The sequence below is a fragment of the Bubalus bubalis genome, chromosome 5 (genome assembly GCF_019923935.1).
Source record: "Bubalus bubalis isolate 160015118507 breed Murrah chromosome 5, NDDB_SH_1, whole genome shotgun sequence".
NCBI lineage: Eukaryota > Metazoa > Chordata > Mammalia > Artiodactyla > Bovidae > Bubalus > Bubalus bubalis.
The window spans coordinates 92,190,357-92,211,738 of NC_059161.1; the positions used below are offsets into that span (position 1 = coordinate 92,190,357).

A 21,382-nucleotide genomic window follows, 5' to 3' on the forward strand; every position below is an offset into this window, starting at 1 on the left:
TGGATGGGTTAGAGATAGAGTTTCCACTCTACTGATAATCTGAAAAAGAAAAATATCCTCCATCTGGCTTCATTATTGTTGTATCTTCATTTCAGTAGTTCATTTAAAAGCAGCTTCTGTTTCCATTGGAGGTACTGGTCTAGTTGTGATTTTCCAGAAAAGCAGTGTTGTCTACATCCTGTGGAGAGATCAGGAGTCCTCTTGGTGCATGGACTTTGTGCCGATTGTCTCATCCCCCTAGGTGATTTGTGCTCTTACTCAGCCTGCTGGAAATATCTTGGCCAACAGCATTCAAAGATAGACCACTTATTTAAAATTCCTCAGAGCATGAATAAGAGGTCCATCAGTATGATTCTCTCCCAAAAATGCGTTTGGCAGGGAGGGAGAGGAGGTTTGGAAAATAATGAGGAGAATAGTCTGGTGACTGTGGGGAGAACAATTAATACTGGCTGAGTTCTGCCAATGTCAAGCATTCTGATAAGTCATCTGGATACTTTTTTCCTATTTATTTTCACAGTGGTCCTGTCATGTACCACCTAGCACAATTGTGCAGGACTGAAAATCAGAAAGAATAGGTAACTTGACTAAATTTGCACAGCTGATAGGAGAGTTGTAACAGACTTGGTTTGTGTTTCACTAAAATATGCTACCACCTAGAATATTAAATATTCATAAAATTCCTTAAATGTGCACAATCTACTTGATGTGCCTAAGATTTGAGGAAGTTTTTCTATTAAAACAGAAACTCGGCTATAAGTGGATTCATATGTTGACCAAGAAAAGATTTTCCTTAGCCATCTGCATTCTCATTCTCACATGTTCAGATACTACCCATTTTTCTCATCCCAGCTCCAGTGATACTTCTTCATTACAGTTCTCCCCAGTTCTCTCTGAAAGAGAGCATTTCCTCTTCATTTGAATTCCCAAGACAGTCTATCTTTTCTTCGTGTTACATATAGCCAATTTTACCCTTATTTGATAAAACACACATACACACACACTCACATGCACACATACACACAAATACACATCCTCTAAGACAAAGTGATGCTTGAGGGAAGAATCTATGTTGGATCAGATTTTTATCTTCCACATCATCCAAATTTGTGCATAAAAATAGAACATAAATATAGTTATTTACTGAGCTCCTACCATATGGCAGTGATTATTTAAGGCTTTGAACATTGCATCTCATTTCATCTCATAGCAATCCTATAAGGTAGGCCTTAAGTTAAACCATTTTCTAGATAAGGCAGCCAAGATTCAATCTAAGTAACTTCACCAGAGTCACACTGGTAAGTGGCAGGACAGATTTCAGACCCAGGTTTTATAGTCTGAAGGCTCATTTTCTTTCCACCATGTCTGTAACCTCCCTGTATGTTTTCTGACTGTGTAAATATATGTTAGATGAATGAGTAGATGCATTAGGAAAAAGACTACAGTCACTACAAATATTTTTTTTAATTATTACCATTTCTATGAAAGGATTCTAGTTAGCACATAATTGCTTATTATGAGCTAAACCTTAACTGGAATCTTCTTAGTATTGAATATATTTGCATAACTCAAGACATTTGAGATTTTGACAAATTAAATAGCAAATATGGTGATACCCATTAAGCCACTCTGTTAGTCATAACCAATTATTCATAATGCTGAATTGCCACTCTTAAAATAACTTGTTAGTACCTGTGCATCATACAGAAATAAAAGTTACTCCTTATTAAACAAAAATTAGTCTAATAGCAGGAAAATGTATATTTTCTATTTCTGTTGTTTGAGAATATCTAGATCTTTGGGGCTGAATTGAACAAGACCTAGTAAAAATCTCTAGCAGTCCCCTTGAGCAAAAGAAAATAATTTGAAAATATAGGAAAATACAATTAAGAATTCAAAATTGCCTATGATTCCATCACTCAGAGAAAGCAATATTAACATTTCAGTGACTTTTCCAAACTTACATATAGGCATAGAGATATATGTCTCACAGAATTGGCCTCATACTACACATGTAGAGTTAAAGCTTTTTATCTCTCAGCTTATATGATAAACAATTTTAATATCATTTAAAAGTATTTAGAAAATGTGCAATATTAAGAGGAAATAAAAATTTATGTAGATGTATTTCCCAGACATGATATTCAGCAAATTCCCTGACAAAATTTTTCTCAATATCTATAATATAAAAAATATATTTTTTTAAATTACTTTATTTATATATATATATACACACACACACATACACATACTATTTTGGAGAAGGCAATGGCACCCCACTCCAGTACTCTTGCCTGGAAAGTCCCATGGACAGAGGAGCCTGGTAGGCTGCAGTCCATGGGGTCGCTAAGAGTCGGACACGACTGAGCAACTTCACTTTCACTTTTCACTTTCATGCATTGGAGAAGGAAATGGCAACCCACTCCAGTGTTCTTGCCTGGAGAATCCCAGGGACGGGGGAGCCTGGTGGGCTGCCATCTATGGGGTCGCACAGAGTCGGACACGACTGAAGCGACTTAGCAGCAGCAGCAGCAGCAGCATATACTATTTTAATTTAATAACATATAGTGAATATCTTTGTCACCATATCTGCTTCCATGCAATATTTTTAATACCTACATGTCTATTCAATACTGATGAACATATATGTTTTTTCCAGTGTTTTGTTTTTACAGACTTTGTGACAGTGACTTTCTATGTATACCTATCATCCTCAATTTTGTATGACAAATTTTTGGAAGTGGGATTTCTGGGTCATAGGTTCAGCAGTTTATACCATCACCACTGATGTATAAAGAAGATCTTTGCAGCTATTAGAGGAAAGGTTGCTATGTCAGGAGAGTGCTAAAGGACAGTGCTATGTCTTGGAAGGATGTCTAACATACAATATAAACTGTTGAAATAAAAACAATTGCATAACTATATATATGATATAATCTGTTACAGATAAACATTTTTATTTAAATATTTTATTAAATTTTTATTTATTTAAATATATATCTGCAGCTTATGTGAAGATTTGAGTACAGATATGAATTTGGGCATAAGTATAGATATACAGCATTAAACACTAGGGATACAAAAATAAATCAAGACCATTCGTTGATTTAAAAGAATGCAGCAAACCAAAAGGAGAGTCAGAGTAAACAAGTAAATTATACCGCAGTGTGAATGTGTATGCTCCAACACAGAGCACTGGCAACATAGGGAGCTGGCAAGGCAAAGGGCCAGCTGGCTGCCAGATAAAATAATAATGCTTACTTAAATTTGAATCAAATGCTGGATTTCAACCATGATAAACAATGAAGAGCTTTCCGTATAAATATGTCCCATGCATATTAGCATATTTATATTAAAAATTATTCATTGTTTACCTGAAATTCAAATTTAACTGAGCATTCCATTTTGTTTGCTAACGCTGGCAATCCTAAGCATAGCCAGAAAGATGGTCTTGTCATCATAAGAGGAAATCATCTCTCATGAATGAACGTACATCCACAGAAGTGACTGCAGATGGGTGTATACACTGGGTAACTGACTGTCCTGATTCCTGTTTAAATATCTGTGGCAATCATGACATTTACTAAGAGCCAGTCAGGCACTGTGCTAAGTGCTGCTAAAGCCTCATTTCTTCTAATCCTCATCAGGCCCCAAGAGGCAGGCACCATTCCTGATCACAGGGGAAGAAACTGAGGCACAGAGGTAAACAAATTGCCCAAGATTATGTGGCTTCTACGTGATGGAGCTGGAACTTGAATCTAATCAGACTCACAGCTTGCTCTCTTTGTTCTAGTCTCAGCTGCCTTTAAAACAGGAGCTATAATTGCCAAGATGACCAAGAAATATAGTAAGATACTTGAGGGAAAGCATATGCTAGACAAATTTTTAAAATAAAACATAATGGTTACAGGAAATTCCCTGTCAACCCAGTGGTTAAGACTCTATATTCCAGTGCAAGAGGTGTGGGTTGAATCCCTGGTGGGGGAACTAAGATCCCACCTGCCACAGGGTGTGGTCAAGAGAATTAAAATTAGTTAACAATTAATTAAAAAGCAAAAACAAAACTAGTGGTTCAAACCCAGGCTTTGCAGCCAGGCGACCTGGGTTCAAAGCCCATCCATGTCATTAACCAGTCAGCTCTGTGAGGAGAGGCAAGGTACTACCAAGTCCCACAGATTATAGGATCACAGATGTTTTAGGATTAATGGGTAGATTACATAATCCATGATATATAAGGCATATACAACATAGTGCCTGCCGCATAGTGAGTTTCCAAGATATTTGTAAGTAGTAGTTGTTATTGTTATTACTACTTAAAATACTCAAAGTATAAAACTAAGTGGCAATGATAAATAATATACTATATGGGAGTTTAGAAGAGAGAAAAAGTTGCATTCAGGTGTACTTGAGAGGACTTATGGGGAAAATAGGATTGAGACCCTGCTAGAAATGAGAAACAAGTTATACATACATCCACAGAAACTTCCTAAAATATATGGTTGGAAGAAGGGACCAATAAATGTAAATTTAACTTGGATGTGGGACCATCAGGTCAAGATAATTTATGACCTCAGGCTGTCTTTTCATCCAATTTTAGTAGCAGCGCAACCCTCTCGAAAGAGAGCAAGGCAAGGCTGCAGCAATCTTTTGTTCTTATGGATGTCTTATCCTTCCTTCCTGGCTACCAGGCAATCTTCATAACCTACTGGCTGTAATAGACCCAAAAGAGTAAATGGCAACAGCCTCATGAAATAGAGGAAAATGTACCATTTCCTCAAGGATGGAAAAGAAATCCATTTAAGGGATTTAGTTAATACCATTTCATCCTTCCTGTTGATAAGTAGAGACTTTATTTGAACATTATCTTTCCTTCATGGGACCTGCTCTTATCCTTCACCTGAGCTTTCATTCAGTTAAAGGAACAAGGGGTTTTCTCCCCTATAGAGTCTGTATGGATAATGTAAAGTCGACATGCAGACATATATAGTTGAATTAACATTATCACATTCTGCTTTGGAAGATAGGATTTGGCTAAACATATTCAGAAATTCGTATGTAGGTGTGAATTTTCAAATGCAAGACCTTAACCAATTTAGAAACCTTTAGTTTCAGTGTTACAGATGCAAATCATCTTGGAGCCTCTGAGAAAAGAAAATTAGCATTGTAGAGTTTTTCTTTTGTAATTATGTATTATGTAATTTTTGTATTATGTCTTAATATCGTGATAAACAGAGAGAAACCCTACGGAGATATTAAGCTTTGAACCTTATTTGGGGGTGGGAAGGTGATGTTCCCTATATTTTTCTTTTCTTTTTTTTTTTTAAATTACTGGAGTACAGTAGCTTCACCATGCTGTGTTAGTTTCTGCTGTACAGTGAAGTGAATCAGCTGTATGTATACATATATCCCCCCCTCCTGGACCTCCCCCCCATCCCCACCTCACCCCTCTAGGTCATCACAGAGCAGAGCTAAGCTTCCTGTCCTTTATAGCAGATTCCCACTGGGAATCTAGAAAAATGGTACAGATGAAGCTATTTGCAGGTTAGGAATAGAGATGCAGATATAATACAGACATACCGAGGGGAAGTGGAAGATGGGACAAATTAGGAAATTAGGACTGACATATATATTCTCCTCATATTTTTCTCTTGTTCAGACTTGTTGTTTCCAAATTGTTCCTCCAAAGGCAGGGTTTTGCTGTCTTTGCACCATCTTCAAATAGTACTGGCTGACAAGATGGAGATGGGGCAGTTACTCCACAGGCCAAAACTTAGAATATCAGTAGGATGCCCAGCTCACCTCAGCCAATTGTGCCCCACCTATGGCTCTGCCGAAAGGGCAAACACAGAAGGGCCAGGTGGCTCATCCCCCAGCCAGACCTGAATGTCTCAGCCAGACCTGAGAGTCTGTGCTTGACCCAAAGGAGGGCTTTCCAGAAGTTAACCAGTGACCAGTAATGTGGTTTGCTCAAAAAAGTGAAGTAGGTCTCTCTCAGGAATTTTTCACTGAAAAGCAGGCCAAATCGAGCGATTCTCAAAGGAGAAGCTAATAGTTAACAATGTAAAGAAGGCCAGAGTCCAGCATGATACATGTGTTATTGTTCAGTTGGTAAGTTGTGTCCCGCTCTGCAACGCCATGGACTGCAGCACACCAGGCTTCCCTGTCCTTCCCTATCTACTGGAGTTTGCTCAGATTCATGTCCATTGAGTCAGAGAAGCCATCAACCATCTCATTCTCTGTCGCACCCCCTTCACTTCCTGCCTCCAGTCTTTTCCAGCTTCAGGGTCTTTTCTAATGAATCAGCTCTTTGCATCAGGGGGCCAAAATATTGGCGCTTCAGCTTTATCATCAGTCCTTCCAATGACTAATCCGAGTCATGTGTAAGTTGATGTTATTAGGAAGCAGACACCAGGAGCAAACAGAAACTCTGAGGTAGGGAGTATCTCATTTATAGAATATTGGTTAACAACAGTGGTGAGTAGAGAGAAGAAAGAAGTAGCACAGAAAGAACAGCTGTCATTTCGACAGGAAGGATCTGGAACAAAGATTGAGCTCATTGGTTCTCACCATTCCTGATCTTGCCAGTTCAGCTTATTCTGAGTAACCATGCATATATGTCCTGAAGAAGTTCAAATAAGTCTTTGTTCCTTGCAAACAGAACATTTGCTCAGTGACCAACAGGAACATTTTGTCTTATTCACTAATCTATATATATCTAGTACCTCTCTCTGGTATACCGTGGGCATTTGGTAAGTATTTATGAAATGAATGAAAGAATATACAAATAAACAGTCAAAATAATTAAATTCACTTAACTGCATTCAGTACCCACTAATCTCATGACTTCCCATTGCCTGTGAATATTAGAACTGTGCTCAAGACCTGCCGATCTTTTCAAGTCTGTCTCCTACTCAGGCCTTTAACAAATTCCCTAAATGTGGCTTGTTTTCAGATTTCTCTTTAATTTTGCACATGCTGTGTGTTACCACTTTCTAAAAAGCCCTCTTCCACCCAGCCGAGCCCTTCACCTGAATCCTACTTTTCACTGTGTTTTCTTTTTCATCTTAAGTCCAGTCTCCTTCCCAAGTGATAAGAGAATAAGGCGTTTGCACCTCCCACTTTCCCACGACCCTATATGTAATTTTATACTCCAACAAAATATTTGCCTATATTATTAACTATTTTATGAATATTAACTTGAATGGCTAAACATGTGGCTGTATCTTATGTCCTATATCTTTCTCTCTTTGTTGGACATTTTGATCATCTCCTTTTGTTCTGGTCTGCTCTTATAACGAACCACAGAGACTCTCTGTAGAAACCTTTGTTCAACTTTTTTATCTTCTTAAGATTGCACGCTAGAGGTAGAATTGCTGAACCAAAGGGTAGGATTACTTCTTAAAACTCCAGAAATATATTGCCAAATTGCTTTCTTGAAATGTTTTAAGGGGGTTTTATACTTTATAACACCAGCAATATGAATGTCTATCTCACCATACCACAACTAAATTATGATTTATTGATTTGAAAATCTTTTATTATTTTAAACAAGCAAAGGGAGAGTATCATTTAATTTGTATTGCTTTTATTCCTTTTGAGGTTAGACATTTATATGTGTGTGTCTATCTGTCATTTTTACTTCCTCTTTTATGATTGGGCACTACCAACATCTATTGAAAGTTTGTGGTTTTTCTTATTGAGTTGTAGGAACATCTTTAAAATATTGATAAACAGATTTGAGTAGATCTTTCCCCAGCTTGTTGCTTGCTTATCAGTTTTTTTTATTTAGTGGTTTTACATTTTTGTGTAGTCAAATCTCATGTCTTTTGTGTGATTTCTTCTATTTATTGTATGCTTAAAATTTTTTCCATCAAAATGCTATATAATTATTAATCTGCTTTTTTTCTATAGATTGACATTTTGTCCCATGAGTTCATTAAAAAAATTTTTAGAAATCTTTAAAAGTAGGTTTATAAAAAATAAAAGCATTTAAATACTATGTTGAAAAAAAACTGAAAGTGAAAATGTTAGTCACTCAGTTGTGTCTGACTGTTTGTAACCCCATGGCCTATAGCCTGCCAGGTTCCTCTGTCCATGGAATTTTCCAGGCAAGAATACTGGAGTGGGTTGCCATTTCCTTTTCCAGGGAATCTTCCAGGGGTCAAACTTGGTTCTCCTGCATTGCAGGTGGATTCTTTACCATCTGAGCCACCAGGAAACCTTCCTCTAACAAGTCAAGTCTGCATCTCAAGGACCTTGGTCTGGACATACTGATCTTGTGTCTTAGATAATACTTGTTTCACATCTTTCGGAATGCCACAAAAGCACTCTTGTAGCTGGACAACGTTTACCCAATACCACGGTGCTGTGATTCTGGTGCTCTTTGGAAACATGCCTGTTAATAGACACCATTGTCAAGGTCAACGACTTTGTACATCTTAATCCAATAAAACCCTCATGAACCATTTATAAGCCACTGTCTTAAAAGGGGCCAATTTTGCTGAAACCCAAACATTCTGTCGAGGAAAATAAAGCACTTAATAATTCAAAACTTTTTAAATGACTTTAAATGGCCTGCCATTTCCCTTCTTGATAAGCAAACATAGTAAAATATAACTGAGAGTGATGTTTATATGGAGAAAATGGGGACTCAATCCTGATTTCCCTTCTTGAACAGTAAATACTTATAGATTATGGTACATAGACTATTATTTATAAGAGTGAAAATCACTTGTGGCCCAACAATGTGCTCTGGCACCACAGCTGGGAACCACACAGGAAAGTAAATCATGATGAAAATGCAGGCGTGAATTCAGGCTTAGAGATGGAGCTGATACCTTCTTAGGGGCAATGAAAATAATTGAGAAGTTCAGAAAAACTGAGCATCGCCCTCATGAGGCTCAGATACAGGGTCAATTACCTTTACAATCAAGAGCAAAAGTGACCTGTAGAAGGCACTATTAATGCAGTTTCTTTTCTGATACTGAAACCACTGGTTGGTACTTGCTTCCACATTGCATTAGAGTGGGAGGAGCATCCTCTGAGGTTTTGCTTCTCTGTGAGCCCGAGTGCCTGAAGGTAATAAGACAACAGGGCACTATTCTGTGAGCCCGCAGTGAATGCTGGGTGAGCTCCGTTTACAGCCCTTCTTTCTCTGTTCCTCACAGTCGCCCTCAGGCTGAGACTGCTGTGCTGCTTTATAGATGAGGATGTTGAGGCTCGGAGGAGTGAGGAACAGCAGAAGTTCACCCGGGTAGAATTTGGAGAACCAGGATCCAAACCTAGCTCTGTTTCTGTACACTCACCACACTGCTTTATAATAACTTAATTCTGGTATTATGTTATACCAGGATTATATTATATTACCAGAATTATATATAATTATATATTATAAGTATATATAACCAGAGTATAACCTGAATTAATACATATTATATTATATATTAATTATATTATAATATGTTATAGGTTACAACTTTGCCCGTATACAGAGAAGGTTCTTCAATATCGTTAAAATGAGAAAGCTACGTTTTGGAAAACTTAAGTGAATATGGTGCAAATAGGCGTCCACTCCAAGGGCCTGAATGGAAGAAGTCCTTGGGGGCCTAATCTGATGATGCTTAGAATTAGGGGGATGAATGGATTCTTACAAATCACCTAGACCAATCCATTCTCCAGATATCTCGATGCCAGACTTTAACGTGCTGATAATACCTTTGGCAAATTGCAAACAATTTTCTGCTTAAAGTTCAGTATAAGACAAGTCAGCCTCTTCCTTAATTCTTATCATTATAATGTCAAATTCACGTGTTCAGCCTCATAGTTTACCTCTTGATCTGATATTCTGCTTTATCTCCTAATTATGTTTAGGCTTCCCCAAATTCTACCTTTAAGATCTAATTAGCCCAGGCCTGAAATTCAGTCTCTTTATTCTTCCTTATCCAAATCCTTGGCTCAAAAAACAACGTTCTATGTGTAAAGAAGAGTATGTAATGTACTACATGCAACGAAGAGAATATATTTTAAGATTTGAAAAGCTTTTTCTCCAAGTTATGTCAGGCAATATTCTAGGTGTTTAGGCCTCCAAGCCCTCAGCCATCCAACTGCCATTATTAATGTATTTTGGGTATATGTACTGTTAATGGCTGAGCTGGTAAAGAATTTGCCTGCAGTGCAGGAGACACAGGAGATGCGGATTTGATCCCCAGGGTTGGGAAGATCCCCTGGAGGAGGAAAATGGCAACCCACTCCAGTATTCTTGTCTGAAAAATTCCCCGAACAGAGGAGCCTGGCAAGCTACAGTCCAAAGTGTCTCAGAGTCAGACACGACTGAGCAACTAAGCCTGCAAGCGTGCCTGCTGATGTAGGGCATGGGTCTGGATACTTCTTGCCCACTTTGGGCAGCCAGGGAAGGCCATAGCAGGATAAGGGGTGGAAAATCTGAATGGTTTACAGATTTATCCATACCAGTCTATATGACAGAGAGATTTATTGTCCGAGTTATACAAATATTTAACCCAAATCTTTCCTCCTGCAATTTTAGGCTCTTCCCGTTTAGCTCTAGTTCAGGAAGAGAGAATTCAAAGCACTAATCACATCTTCTGTTACAGCTCTATTCCTTTTCCATGACAGTGCTTCATTCATACCTTCTTACACTCAGGAAAGTTATGGGGAAACAAAGATAAATGAGATTTGGTGCTGATCTTCCGTGAGCTAATAGTCTAGAGAAGGAAAGAGCCCAGTGCACCAAATATGACAGTGTAATGAGATGAGAACTCTGCCCGAGATAGTCTGAGGGATTGGAGAGCGGTGCATTTAATGGAGACATGGGAAACTTGATTAAATGAGTCACTCTTCCTGTAACTCTGAGAAGTGAGTCATATTCCTTTGACCTTGTATCTTCTGCTGCAACACAGATGCATTTACAATCACCACCACTGTCATTATCATCATCATATTTACCTTGTCTCTAAGTACAGGCCTGGGAGTTAGGGTGAGACAAGTAAAAGTTACAGATCAAGTGCAAAATAAGGAGGTGCTCAAAGATGCAGTAATTAAGATAATAATATTTTAATACAGCATTTCAGAGAATAAAAGTAATGCAAAAGAATCCATAGGGAACAAAATTTTAAAGCTCAGCATGGTATTAGTCTCAGGTGGCTATGGGATTACATGAAGGTCCAAGCATTTGTCTTTTATCCTTGAGCGGCCTAGTCTAGCTGAGGTGTTCTGAAAAGGACAATAATAGCAAAGCTACCTGTTTAATTTTCACTCGTTTGATTGCCAGCAAAAGATGTGACTTAAGCTTCAGTAAGAAAATACGGTGGGAGGTGATAGTTGATTTTCACTATATAGCAAATGGCACGTGAAATCTACAGAGAAATTCAGTAGCATGAGCCCAATAGTCCCCTTAAAGAATGGACCCAAACAGTTACTTTGGGTTTAAGAAACTACTAGATACTTTTGTGACAAAATTTGGTAGAGCTTTGCTCTGGTGCTCTGTAATAGATAGACACAGCTATAGCTACCATCTACATGCCTGCATCTTTCCCTTCTGCTACCAGTTTACAACTTCTTTTTCTCCCCCTTTATTCACATTCCACAGAATCCAATTGGCCTTGACTTTTTTGAGCACTACCATGCAAGCCATGGTTGCAGAGTTGGGGGGTCCAACCCTGGTCCAAGCAGTTTGGCTAGGGAGGAGAGTAAGTTGGGTTGGAGTCATGTGGGGCAAATGGGCAAGGGCAATTACAGGCAGGGTTGTTATTGTTCAGTTGCTAAGTTGTGTCCGATTCTTTGAAACCCCATAAACTGCAGCACACCAGGCTTCCCTGTCCTTCACTGTCTCCCAGAATTTGCTCAACTCATGTCCATTGAGTCAGTGATGCCATCTAACCATCTCATCCTCTGCCACCTGTTCTCCTCCTGCCCTCAGTCTTTCCCAGCATCAGGGTCTTTTCCAGTGAGTCAGCTCTTCACATCAGGTGACCAAAGTATTGGAGCTTCAGCTTCAGCATCGGTCCTTACAATGAATATTCAGGGTTGACTGCCTTTTGGATTGACTGATTTGGTCTCCTTGCAGCCCAAGGAACTCTCAAGAGCCTTCTCCTGCACCACAATTCGAAACCATCAATTCTTCAGCGCTCAGCCTTCTTTATGGTCCAGCTCTCATGTCCCTAGGTGACTACCGGAAGGTGGTTTTCCTTAAAATAAGGTTGAGTGAAGCACCTCCCTCTAATATACTAGCATTGTGGATGAGCAATTAAAACTGCCCCCAGAAAGCAGAACAAATAGCAAGTGCTAATGGTGTCCAGAGAAAAGAAAGATCACCACAGGCTGGGGTGTACTAATTATATACTATAAGAGCCTGCAATTATAAACCCATAGATATGCAAATAAATGCTGATGGCTCAGCACTGCAGAGTACAAAGCCATTTATCCACGGCCCCTGATAAGTGGACAGCAAGATAAATGATTTGTTTATAAATTCTCTTAGAGATTATGCTAATGTCTCTAACTGCGTTTCCCCCTCTTCTGGGGACATCAGCAGAATGAAGAGAGCCTGTAGGTACCTTGGATTGCATTTCCGTATTCATTACCTTCTGACCTAGGAGGTTTGCAGTGGGATGAAGAGGCCCTTTCAGTTGTGTCTGGCTGATTCATACTGCCCAGAGTCATTTCCCCGCGGCACTTCTTTCCTGCATATATTGGAAGTGACGATAACATCTGTTCCTGCCACCCAGATCCCAGTGTCAGCTCATAAATTGGCGTTTCTTGTCTGTCTGGCAGAGAGGTCATAGAGAATATAACTGTAGGGAAATAGCAGGAATGCTGACTGCTGGCATTAAGCCTTGTGAAGCTCAGAGCTGTGAAGCCTTTGAGGGGCCCCAGCTTCTGAGGTGAGTCTCACAGGAAGTGAGGGCAGGCGTTGCTGTGGCCAGACTTGCACATACACAAGCCCGTCCCTCTGAGAGCTGATGAGCTGTGCATACCAAGTACTTATAGCTGTCAGTTTCCTAGAACATTGGAGTTTCTGTCGCTCTGTATTACCTGTAATTAATGATGATCTGAAAATCTGAAACCTAGTCAGGCAATTCAGAATAACTTACGGCTTCTTGAAAGAGTTGGAAGTCTTTTTCTCATTGAGTCTTTTCTCTCAATGGAGAATGGTTAAAAAAAAAAAAAAGCTATATAAATATAGATTTTTTTTTAACCATTCTCTATCCATTCATTCAAAGAGCCATTCTGTATGTTCAGACGGTAACTTGCATAGAAGGATATTAGTGGATGTTTTACTGTGGCTTATGCAGCACATAACACAAACTAGCAGACAGAAATCTTCAAATGTGAACCATATTTTTACATCATTTGAAAGGAGATTCTCTCTGATATTTTTAATTTAGTTACTTGGTTGCAAGAGGACATTGTCAGTATTTCAAGAAGTCTTTGTCAAGTCTGTCGAGGGTTTTTGTTATGTTTTGGGGTTTTTTTGTTTTTTTTATCTACCCATCTTCTGAGAAATCAAGGCTTTGGGCAATCAAGAAAAGAAAAGAAACTGGGTTTAATATGTCTACTCTTTATCCAAACCCAGGGACTGAACCCGGGTCTTCTCCATTGCAGGCAGATTCTTTACTGTCTGAGCCACCATGGGCTTCCCATTCTTTACCCAGTGACTGTATAAAATAATATTTTAAAAAATAGAAAAGGAATGAAAGCCTGCAACATCAGTAGGTGTATCTCTTTTAATTGACTTTGATAAAACTTTGAATCAAGAATAGTTAAGCTTAAGCAAGGAATCAATTCACTATGAAACAATTCTGGAAGTGACTTTAGAACATCTAAGACACTTAAGGCTGCCCCAAATGCCATATCTTCTAAATATGTGAGCTGTGAAATAATATTATGTTCCTGAAATGGTTCCCAAAAATATAGGGAAAAGAATCATCAGTTCGGCACTGAACAATGTATCAGGCCTCATGTTTTTGGTCTTAATTTTATTATAGAGGTCAGATAGTAAAATATTTTCATTACTTAGTTGAGTACAATACAGGTACTCAGAAAAAAAAAAAATACAGATTTTTTTTCCTTAAGGTATATATGTATTAAACAGGTTTAATTCTCATAATTTGTCTCCAAATATAGTGTTACTGAGGTTAAAAAAAAAAAACTAGAAGAAAATTGGTAACATCATTTTCTTGGTCTGTGGAGACAATATTAGACTGAGAAAATTGAATAAGCTCTCTAGGCAGAAAGTACAATATTGCTGAAATGACATCACCATGAAAATGTTTTATGGCCTGAAAAAGTCACTGATTCCTTTTTTCTTAGGCCCTGTGCTTGCAGTTTAGATTAGCTACTATTTTATGTATGTATTTTTTTAAAATAAAGATGCAGTGAGTTCTCTAAACAACCATGGGTTCTAAATTATATAGTAAGAAAATAGCATTCTTTAAAGTTTTCTGTGTATAAAGAAAGTGTTATTTGGACTGCTGACAGAGTTAAATGTATTAGCACCTTATGGTAGGTCCTATTTATAGTTATTTCTTTGTATTAGATAATCAGCCTTTTATTTTGTAGAAGTATATTTGTTAATGGCTTCCCTGGTGGCTCAGTGGTAAAGAATCCACCTGCCAGTGCAGAAGATTTGGGTTTGATCCCTGGATCAGGACGATCCCCTGGAGGAGGAAATGGCAACCCACTCCAGTGTTCCTGATGGAAAATCCCATGGACAGAGGGTCCTAGCGGGCTGCAGTCCATGGGGTCGCAAAGAGTCAGACACGATTGAGCAACTAAACAACAAACAAATATCCATTAATATTAGGTACTATTTATATAATAAAAGAATTTTTTTTGTTCAATTGCTCAGTCATGTCCAATTCTTTGCAACCCCATGGACTGCAGCATGCCAGGCTTCCCTCTCTTTCATCATCTCCTGAAGTTTGCTTAAACTTATGTCCATTGAGTTGGTGATGTCATCCAACCATCTCATCCTCTGTCATCCCCTTCTCCTCCTGCCTTCAATTCTTTCCCAGCATCAGGATCTTTTCCAATGAGTCAGCTCTTCCTATCAGGTGGCCAAAGTATTCAAGCTTCAGCATCAGTCCTTCCAATGAATATTCGGGACTGATTTCTTTTAGGATGCACTGGATTGATCTCCTTGCAGTCCAAGGAACTCTCAAGAGTCTTGTCCAACACCACAGTTTGAAAGCATCTATTCTTCAGTGCTTAGCATTTTTTATGGTCCAAATAGCATAAACAAGATATTAATGGTTTATTTTTACACACAAAAATATCCAGAAATAGGTAGTCCAGAGGTGGTATATACTATCACTCTACATCACCAGTAACATAAGCTCTACCAATATGCTCTGCTATCTGAATTGTTTACCTTCATCCTCAAGGCTGCTTAATGGTCCAAGAAGACTGCTGAAGCTCCAGCAACTGTATCTGGATTCCAGGTCAGCAGAGGGAGAGAGTAAAACTGCAGGGGTCTCAGCTAAGTCAGCTTCCCTTTAAGCAGCCATCTCACAAATCCCAGAGCCACATCTACCTACAAAACTGAGAAATAAAAATCTTTATTACAGGAAAAGTGACCAATGAAAGTTTTGATTTCCATTAATGAGAAAAAAGGGTTAAGAAATAAGTGAAATGAATGTTTGGGAAGCAACCCAGCCATCTCTGCCACAGTAGCGCTGTTTCAGGGTGGAAAAATTGAAGAATAAAAGCAGGTCCTCTTGTGATAACCTACCCAGAATAATTCCCATAGAGCTCATACCTGTCTCTTCATTTCTTATTTAATTCATATTTATGCAGCCTATTTAATACAACACTTTTCCCAAGCTGAATTTTTGTGCAGACAGCACATTTTAGGTATAAATAAGACTGTGATCTCCCAAGGTGACTTTGTCTAATCAGAATCATGCATCTTTCTGTCTCTAAAACCATGGGAAATATATGTTAATCTTTGTAAAGCTGATTATGTCAAGAAAGCAAAAGCAACTCTCTGTGCCCAAATCATGAACAATATTCAATCTGACTGTTTTAAAAGATGTATTTCAATGGCTAGTTGAAAGTGTGTCTTCTTTTACATAACTTCCCACTGTGTGAATCACGTGGGTGTGTGTGCTTAGTTTCTGTCCACTCTTTGCCACCCTGTGGACTGGTAGCCCGCCAGACTCCTCTGTCCGTGGGATTCTCCAGGCAAGAATACTGGAGTGGGCTGCAATTCCGCCTCTAGGAAATCCACTGGATCTCATGATTGAACCCACATGTTCTGTCTCCTGCACTGGCAGGCAGATTCTTTACTACTGAGTCACCTAGGGAGCCCATGAATTACTTATATAAAGTGATAAACAAACAAACAAAAAAACTTGATTCACATTGTTGTATGGCAGAAGCCAATGCAATATTATAAAGCAATTATCTTCCAATTAAAAATAAATTTTTAAAAAAGTATTTATCAGTGAATTATCTGTAAAAACTGATAAATATACTTTTAAAATTTTATTTTTAATTGAAAGATAATTGCTTTACAATATTGCGTTGGCTTATGCCATACAACAGTGTGAATCAGCCATAAGTATACATATGTCCCTCCCCTTGAACCTCCCACTCACCCCATTCCACCCCATAGATTGTCCCAGAGTACCACGTTGAGCTCCCTTTGTTATACAGCAACTTCCTATTACTATCTATTTTATATATGGGCAATGCCAAAAAATGCTTAAACTACCATACAATTGCACTCATCTCACACGCTAGCAAAGTAATGCTCAAAGCATAGTAAGCCTCCAAGGTAGGCTTCAACAGTACATGAACCCAGTACTTAAAGATGTTCAAGCTGGCTTCAGAAAAGGCAGAAGAACCACAGATCAAATTGCCAACATCCGTTGGATTATCAAAAAAGCAAGAGAGTTCCAGAAAAACATCTATTTCTGTTTTATTGACTATGCCAAAGCCTTTGACTGTGTGGATCACAATAAACTATGGAAAATTCTGAAAGAGATGGGAATACCAGACCACCTGAACTGCCTCCTGAGAAATCTGTATGCAGGTCAGGAAGCAACAGTTAGGACTGGACATGGAACAACAGACTGGTTCCAAATAGTAAAAGGAGTACGTCAAGGCTGTATATTGTCACCCTGCTTATTTAACTTATATGCAGAGTACATCATGAGAAATGCTGGGCTGGAGGAAGCACAAGCTGGAATCAAGATTGCCGGGAGAAATATCAATTACCTCAGATATGCAGATGACACCACCCTTATGGCAGAAAGTGAAGAACTAAAGAGCCTCTTGATGAAAGTGAAAGAAGAGAGTGAAAAAGTTGGCTTAAAACTCAACATTCAGAAAACTAAGATCATGGCATCTGGTCCCATCACTTCATGGCAAATAGATGGGGAAACAGTGGAAACAGAAAGAGACTTTATTTTTCTGGGCTCCAAAATCACTGCAGATGGTGACTGCAGCCATGAAATTAGAAGACGCTTGCTCCTTGAAAGAAAAGTTATGACCAACCTAGACAGCATATTATAAAGCAGAGACATTATTTTGCCAACAAAGGTCTGTCTAGTCAAAGCTATGGTTTTTCCAGTAGTCATGTATGCATGTGAGAGTTGGACTATAAAGAAAGCTGAGCACCGAAGAATTGATGCTTTTGAACTGTGGTGTTGGAGAAGACTCTTGAGAGTCCCTTGGACTGCAAGGAGATCCAACCAGTCCATCCTAAAGGAAATCAGTCCTGAATGTTCATTGGAAGTAGATGCTAAAGCTGTAACTCCAATACTTGGGCCACCTGGTGCAAAGAATGTCTCATTTGAACAGACCCTGATGCTGGCAAAGATTGAAGGTGGGAGGAGAAGGGGATGACAGAGAATGAAGTTGTTGGATGGCATCACCAACTCAATGGACATGAGTCTGAGTAAACTCCGGGAGTTGGTGATAGGCAGGGAGGCCTGGTGTGCTGCAGTCCATGGGGTCGCAGAGTCAGAGATGACTGAGCGACTGAGCTGAGCTTATATTTGCTGGTGTATGTGTTTCAATGCTACTCTCTCAATTTGTCTCCCTCTCCTTCCCTTTCTATGTCCAAAGTCTGTTCTCTATGTCTGTGTCTCTATTCCTGCCCCGCAAATAGGTTTATCAGTACTGTTTTACTAGCAGCACTATTTACAACGGCTGGGACATAGAAGCAATCTAGATGCCCATCATTAGATGAATGGATAAAGAGGTTGTGGTACATATATACAGTGGAATATTTCTTAGCCATAAAAAGGAATGCATTGGAGTCAGTTCTAGTGAGGTGGGTGAACCTAGAGCCTGTTATACAGAGTGAATAAGTCAGAAAGAAAAAAACAAATATCATATGAAGAAAAAAAAAGAACAGTTTTTAAGAATCATTTGCAGTTGCCTCTTTTAAGTGCTGTATTTACCAGTATAAATTATGTATATGTTTAAATTGATAAACAGAAATTTATGAACTTACTGGATTTTTCTTAAAACAGAGCCGTTGTCTTCTTGAAGGATAGATTCCCTAATAAATCTGGCTCTTTTATTTTAAAAACTTTTAATTCTTCTTGTAAATGTTACAGCCACTGGGATAGAACCAGCCGACTCCACTGTAAAGTACTTCGTTTTCCCACTGAGGTCATTATTCCATAGGACAGATAGGCCTCTGGAGTCCTCCTCAGCCCTTCTACTGTGTTGCACAAAATAAGCACACCAAGGAACCGCCTTCTGTGTCATGGAAAGCTTTGTGTTGAAAAAGAATCCAGGTCTCTAGACATTATGTCTACGCTGACATCACATGATTGGCCACAGCAATATTATAAATTAGGTAGTTCATTTGTAATGCTTGGTTTACCCTCTTTTCTTCCCTGTTCTCCATTCTCAGTCTGCACTGACTGAGCGCCTGTTATACAGGAAGAGCCACACTGAGGGCTGGAGCTCCAGAACCATAGACCATACCGTCACTGAGTCCACTTCCTGTGCCTCTGCTCGGGCTCGTGACCACCACTTGCTGCCTCCGGTGTCTTGTGGCCCCAGGAGGTGCAATTTGGCTCTGGGCATGGCCCAGTTTCCTGACTTGCTCCTTAACGTTCCCTGCTAAGGCTACACTTTCTGGGTCCATGACCCTGACTGCTCATAGTCCTTTCATTTCAATACCCATCTTTTCATTCTTACATAATGGAAAGATATTGAAAGTACTTTCAGACCATGTACTTAAAAAATGGAGAAGAGAGTTGTGAAACTTTTTTTTTTAATATGGATCTTTGACCAGAAACTATAGAAAATTTTATCTGATCATAATATGCATGTTTGTCAATAACAGCTATAAAAATATTGCTATTTTAGATAATGTTTCAGTATCCCTAGATGAATTCACTTAATAGAAATGTTACTAAAATCTTCCTTGTGGAAAACTCTCTGAAATGAACTCTAGGGGGCAGGGAGCACACTATGAATAAATATATGGAGGAACCTATTCGATTCTTAGGTAAAACCAACCACCCCCCACAAATCACCAAGCAAGAATTTTGCAGTATAAATATAGGAAGTTGTAGTCATTTATTCATTTGTACATGTGGTCAACATATAGAGTATGTATTATGTGCCACACATAATAAGTGTGTACTTATTATGTAAGTACTGTAAGTGGTTAAAAAAATAAATGTAGTCTATCTCCTAATAGAATTTATCATATAGTGAGAGTGACAATAAAAATTAAAGAAAATATTAAAAAGGTTATTTTATGCTGAGAAAAGATTATTAAAAAATATGAATGAAAGTGAAAGTGAAGTCGCTCAGTCGTGTCCGACTCTTTGCGACCCTGTGGACTGTAGCCCACCAAGCTCCTCCGTCCATGGATAAAATATGAATAGGTGCTATGAAAAATTTCAAGGTGTCCTGGCCAGTGTGGCCAGAGAAAGTCTATGTGAAGTTCACATTTAAGATGAGATTCCAGTGTAAGAAGGAGCCATGTCAGAGGATCCCAAATTTTGGCTTTTCAGACAGGCTTGTCTAAAAAGATATGGCATTTAAAGGTTGATTATGACTCTGTTGGGATTCCCAGGAGGTTCAGTAGTAAAGAATCTGCCTGCCAGTGCAGGAGACATGGGTTCGATCTCTGGGTCAGGAAGATTCCCTAGAGTAGGAAGAAATGGCAGCCCACTCCAGTACTTTTGCCTGGAAAATTCCATGGAGAGAGGAGCCTGACGGGCTACGGTCCATGGGGTCCCAGGGTCGAGCACGACTGAGCACCCACGCATGTCTCTTTCTGTGACTCTACTGAGGTATCTGACACGTGACTTTTAGTCATGCCACATGTCCGCCAAAGTTGTGATTTCTAACCCGGAGACCTGTTTGTGAAGAGCCTCTTAGGCCTCGTGAAGCCCGTGGCGTTGTTTGGGGCATTCGCTGTCGCCTGTGGTAAGATGCTGCTCGCAGCCTGTCGTTCAGTCTGAGTGCTAACCCTGCGTCTCTTTCTCTTGTGTCACCAGGCCTCCGGAACCCGTTTACAGCACTGTGAACAAACTGTGTGATAAGCCTGCTTCTCCCAGGCACTATTCCCCTGTTGAGTGTGACAAAAGCTTCCTTCTCTCAGCTCCCTACCCCCACTACCACCTAGGCCTGCTCCCCGACTCTGAGATGACCAGGTACTGCATGCGCTTTCTCACTTCATCTTCTCCGGTTGCATGTGCTTCCACGAGGACGAACGGGTAGAATCCGCCTCTGCCCGCCGCTCTGCACCCTACAGCTTCCTCAGGGTGGAGAGCCGTTCTGCTCCCATGGGGCAGGGGGAGACATGGAGAGCATTGATGTCCTGGTGTGATCACAGAGCCCTTACACGTGATCACACGATGCTCCAAATGTTCTCGTTCCCCATGCATTGTTAATAAGGCATTAATTGTATTTTTCCCAAAGAATTCATTTTGGAATTTAATTAGCACCCTTTCCCTCATATGGAAGGTTCAAAGAGAACTGCGTTCTTGATTCGTACATTTTAAATAGTAATGCTCTGCTCCATGCATCACATTGACTAAGAAGTTGATACTATTATTGCCGTTTCATATTTTAACTAAATTATTAAATTAATGTCATCATTTAACTGACTCCTTTAGGTATTAACTCATTCCAAAACTACAGAACTAGTTGGTGCTAACTAACCACAAAGAATATAATCTTCACCTCTACAGTATGTTATAATGCAAGGTGTTTACATCTGTTGTCTTACTTAGTAACTGGCATTTTATATAAGAAAGCTAAAGTCAGAGCAGTTAAGGCAGTTCCCTCAATAAATGTGGAGTTCAGATTTGATCATAGAATGTTTTGAGTTTTTCTACAAAAATTTGTAAATTGTTCTAAGTCTAAAGGTTAGACATAATTCTAC

The 21,382-nt window shown here is 39.2% G+C and overlaps 1 protein-coding gene across 32 annotated transcripts in view; it reads left to right on the plus strand.

Moving 5' to 3' along the window:
* DLG2 (discs large MAGUK scaffold protein 2) overlaps positions 1-21,382 on the plus strand; it is a 2,352,634-nt gene that overhangs the window by 1,763,959 nt on the left and 567,293 nt on the right. For 27 of the 32 annotated variants that reach the window (XM_045165929.1, XM_045165926.1, XM_045165927.1 and 24 more), the window contains one exon: positions 20,493-20,648. The exons of the other annotated variants lie outside the window; for them this stretch is intronic. In XM_045165929.1, coding sequence (XP_045021864.1) covers positions 20,493-20,648 — 156 coding nt within the window. The remainder of the gene's footprint in view (positions 1-20,492; positions 20,649-21,382) is intronic. 32 annotated transcript variants of the gene reach the window in all.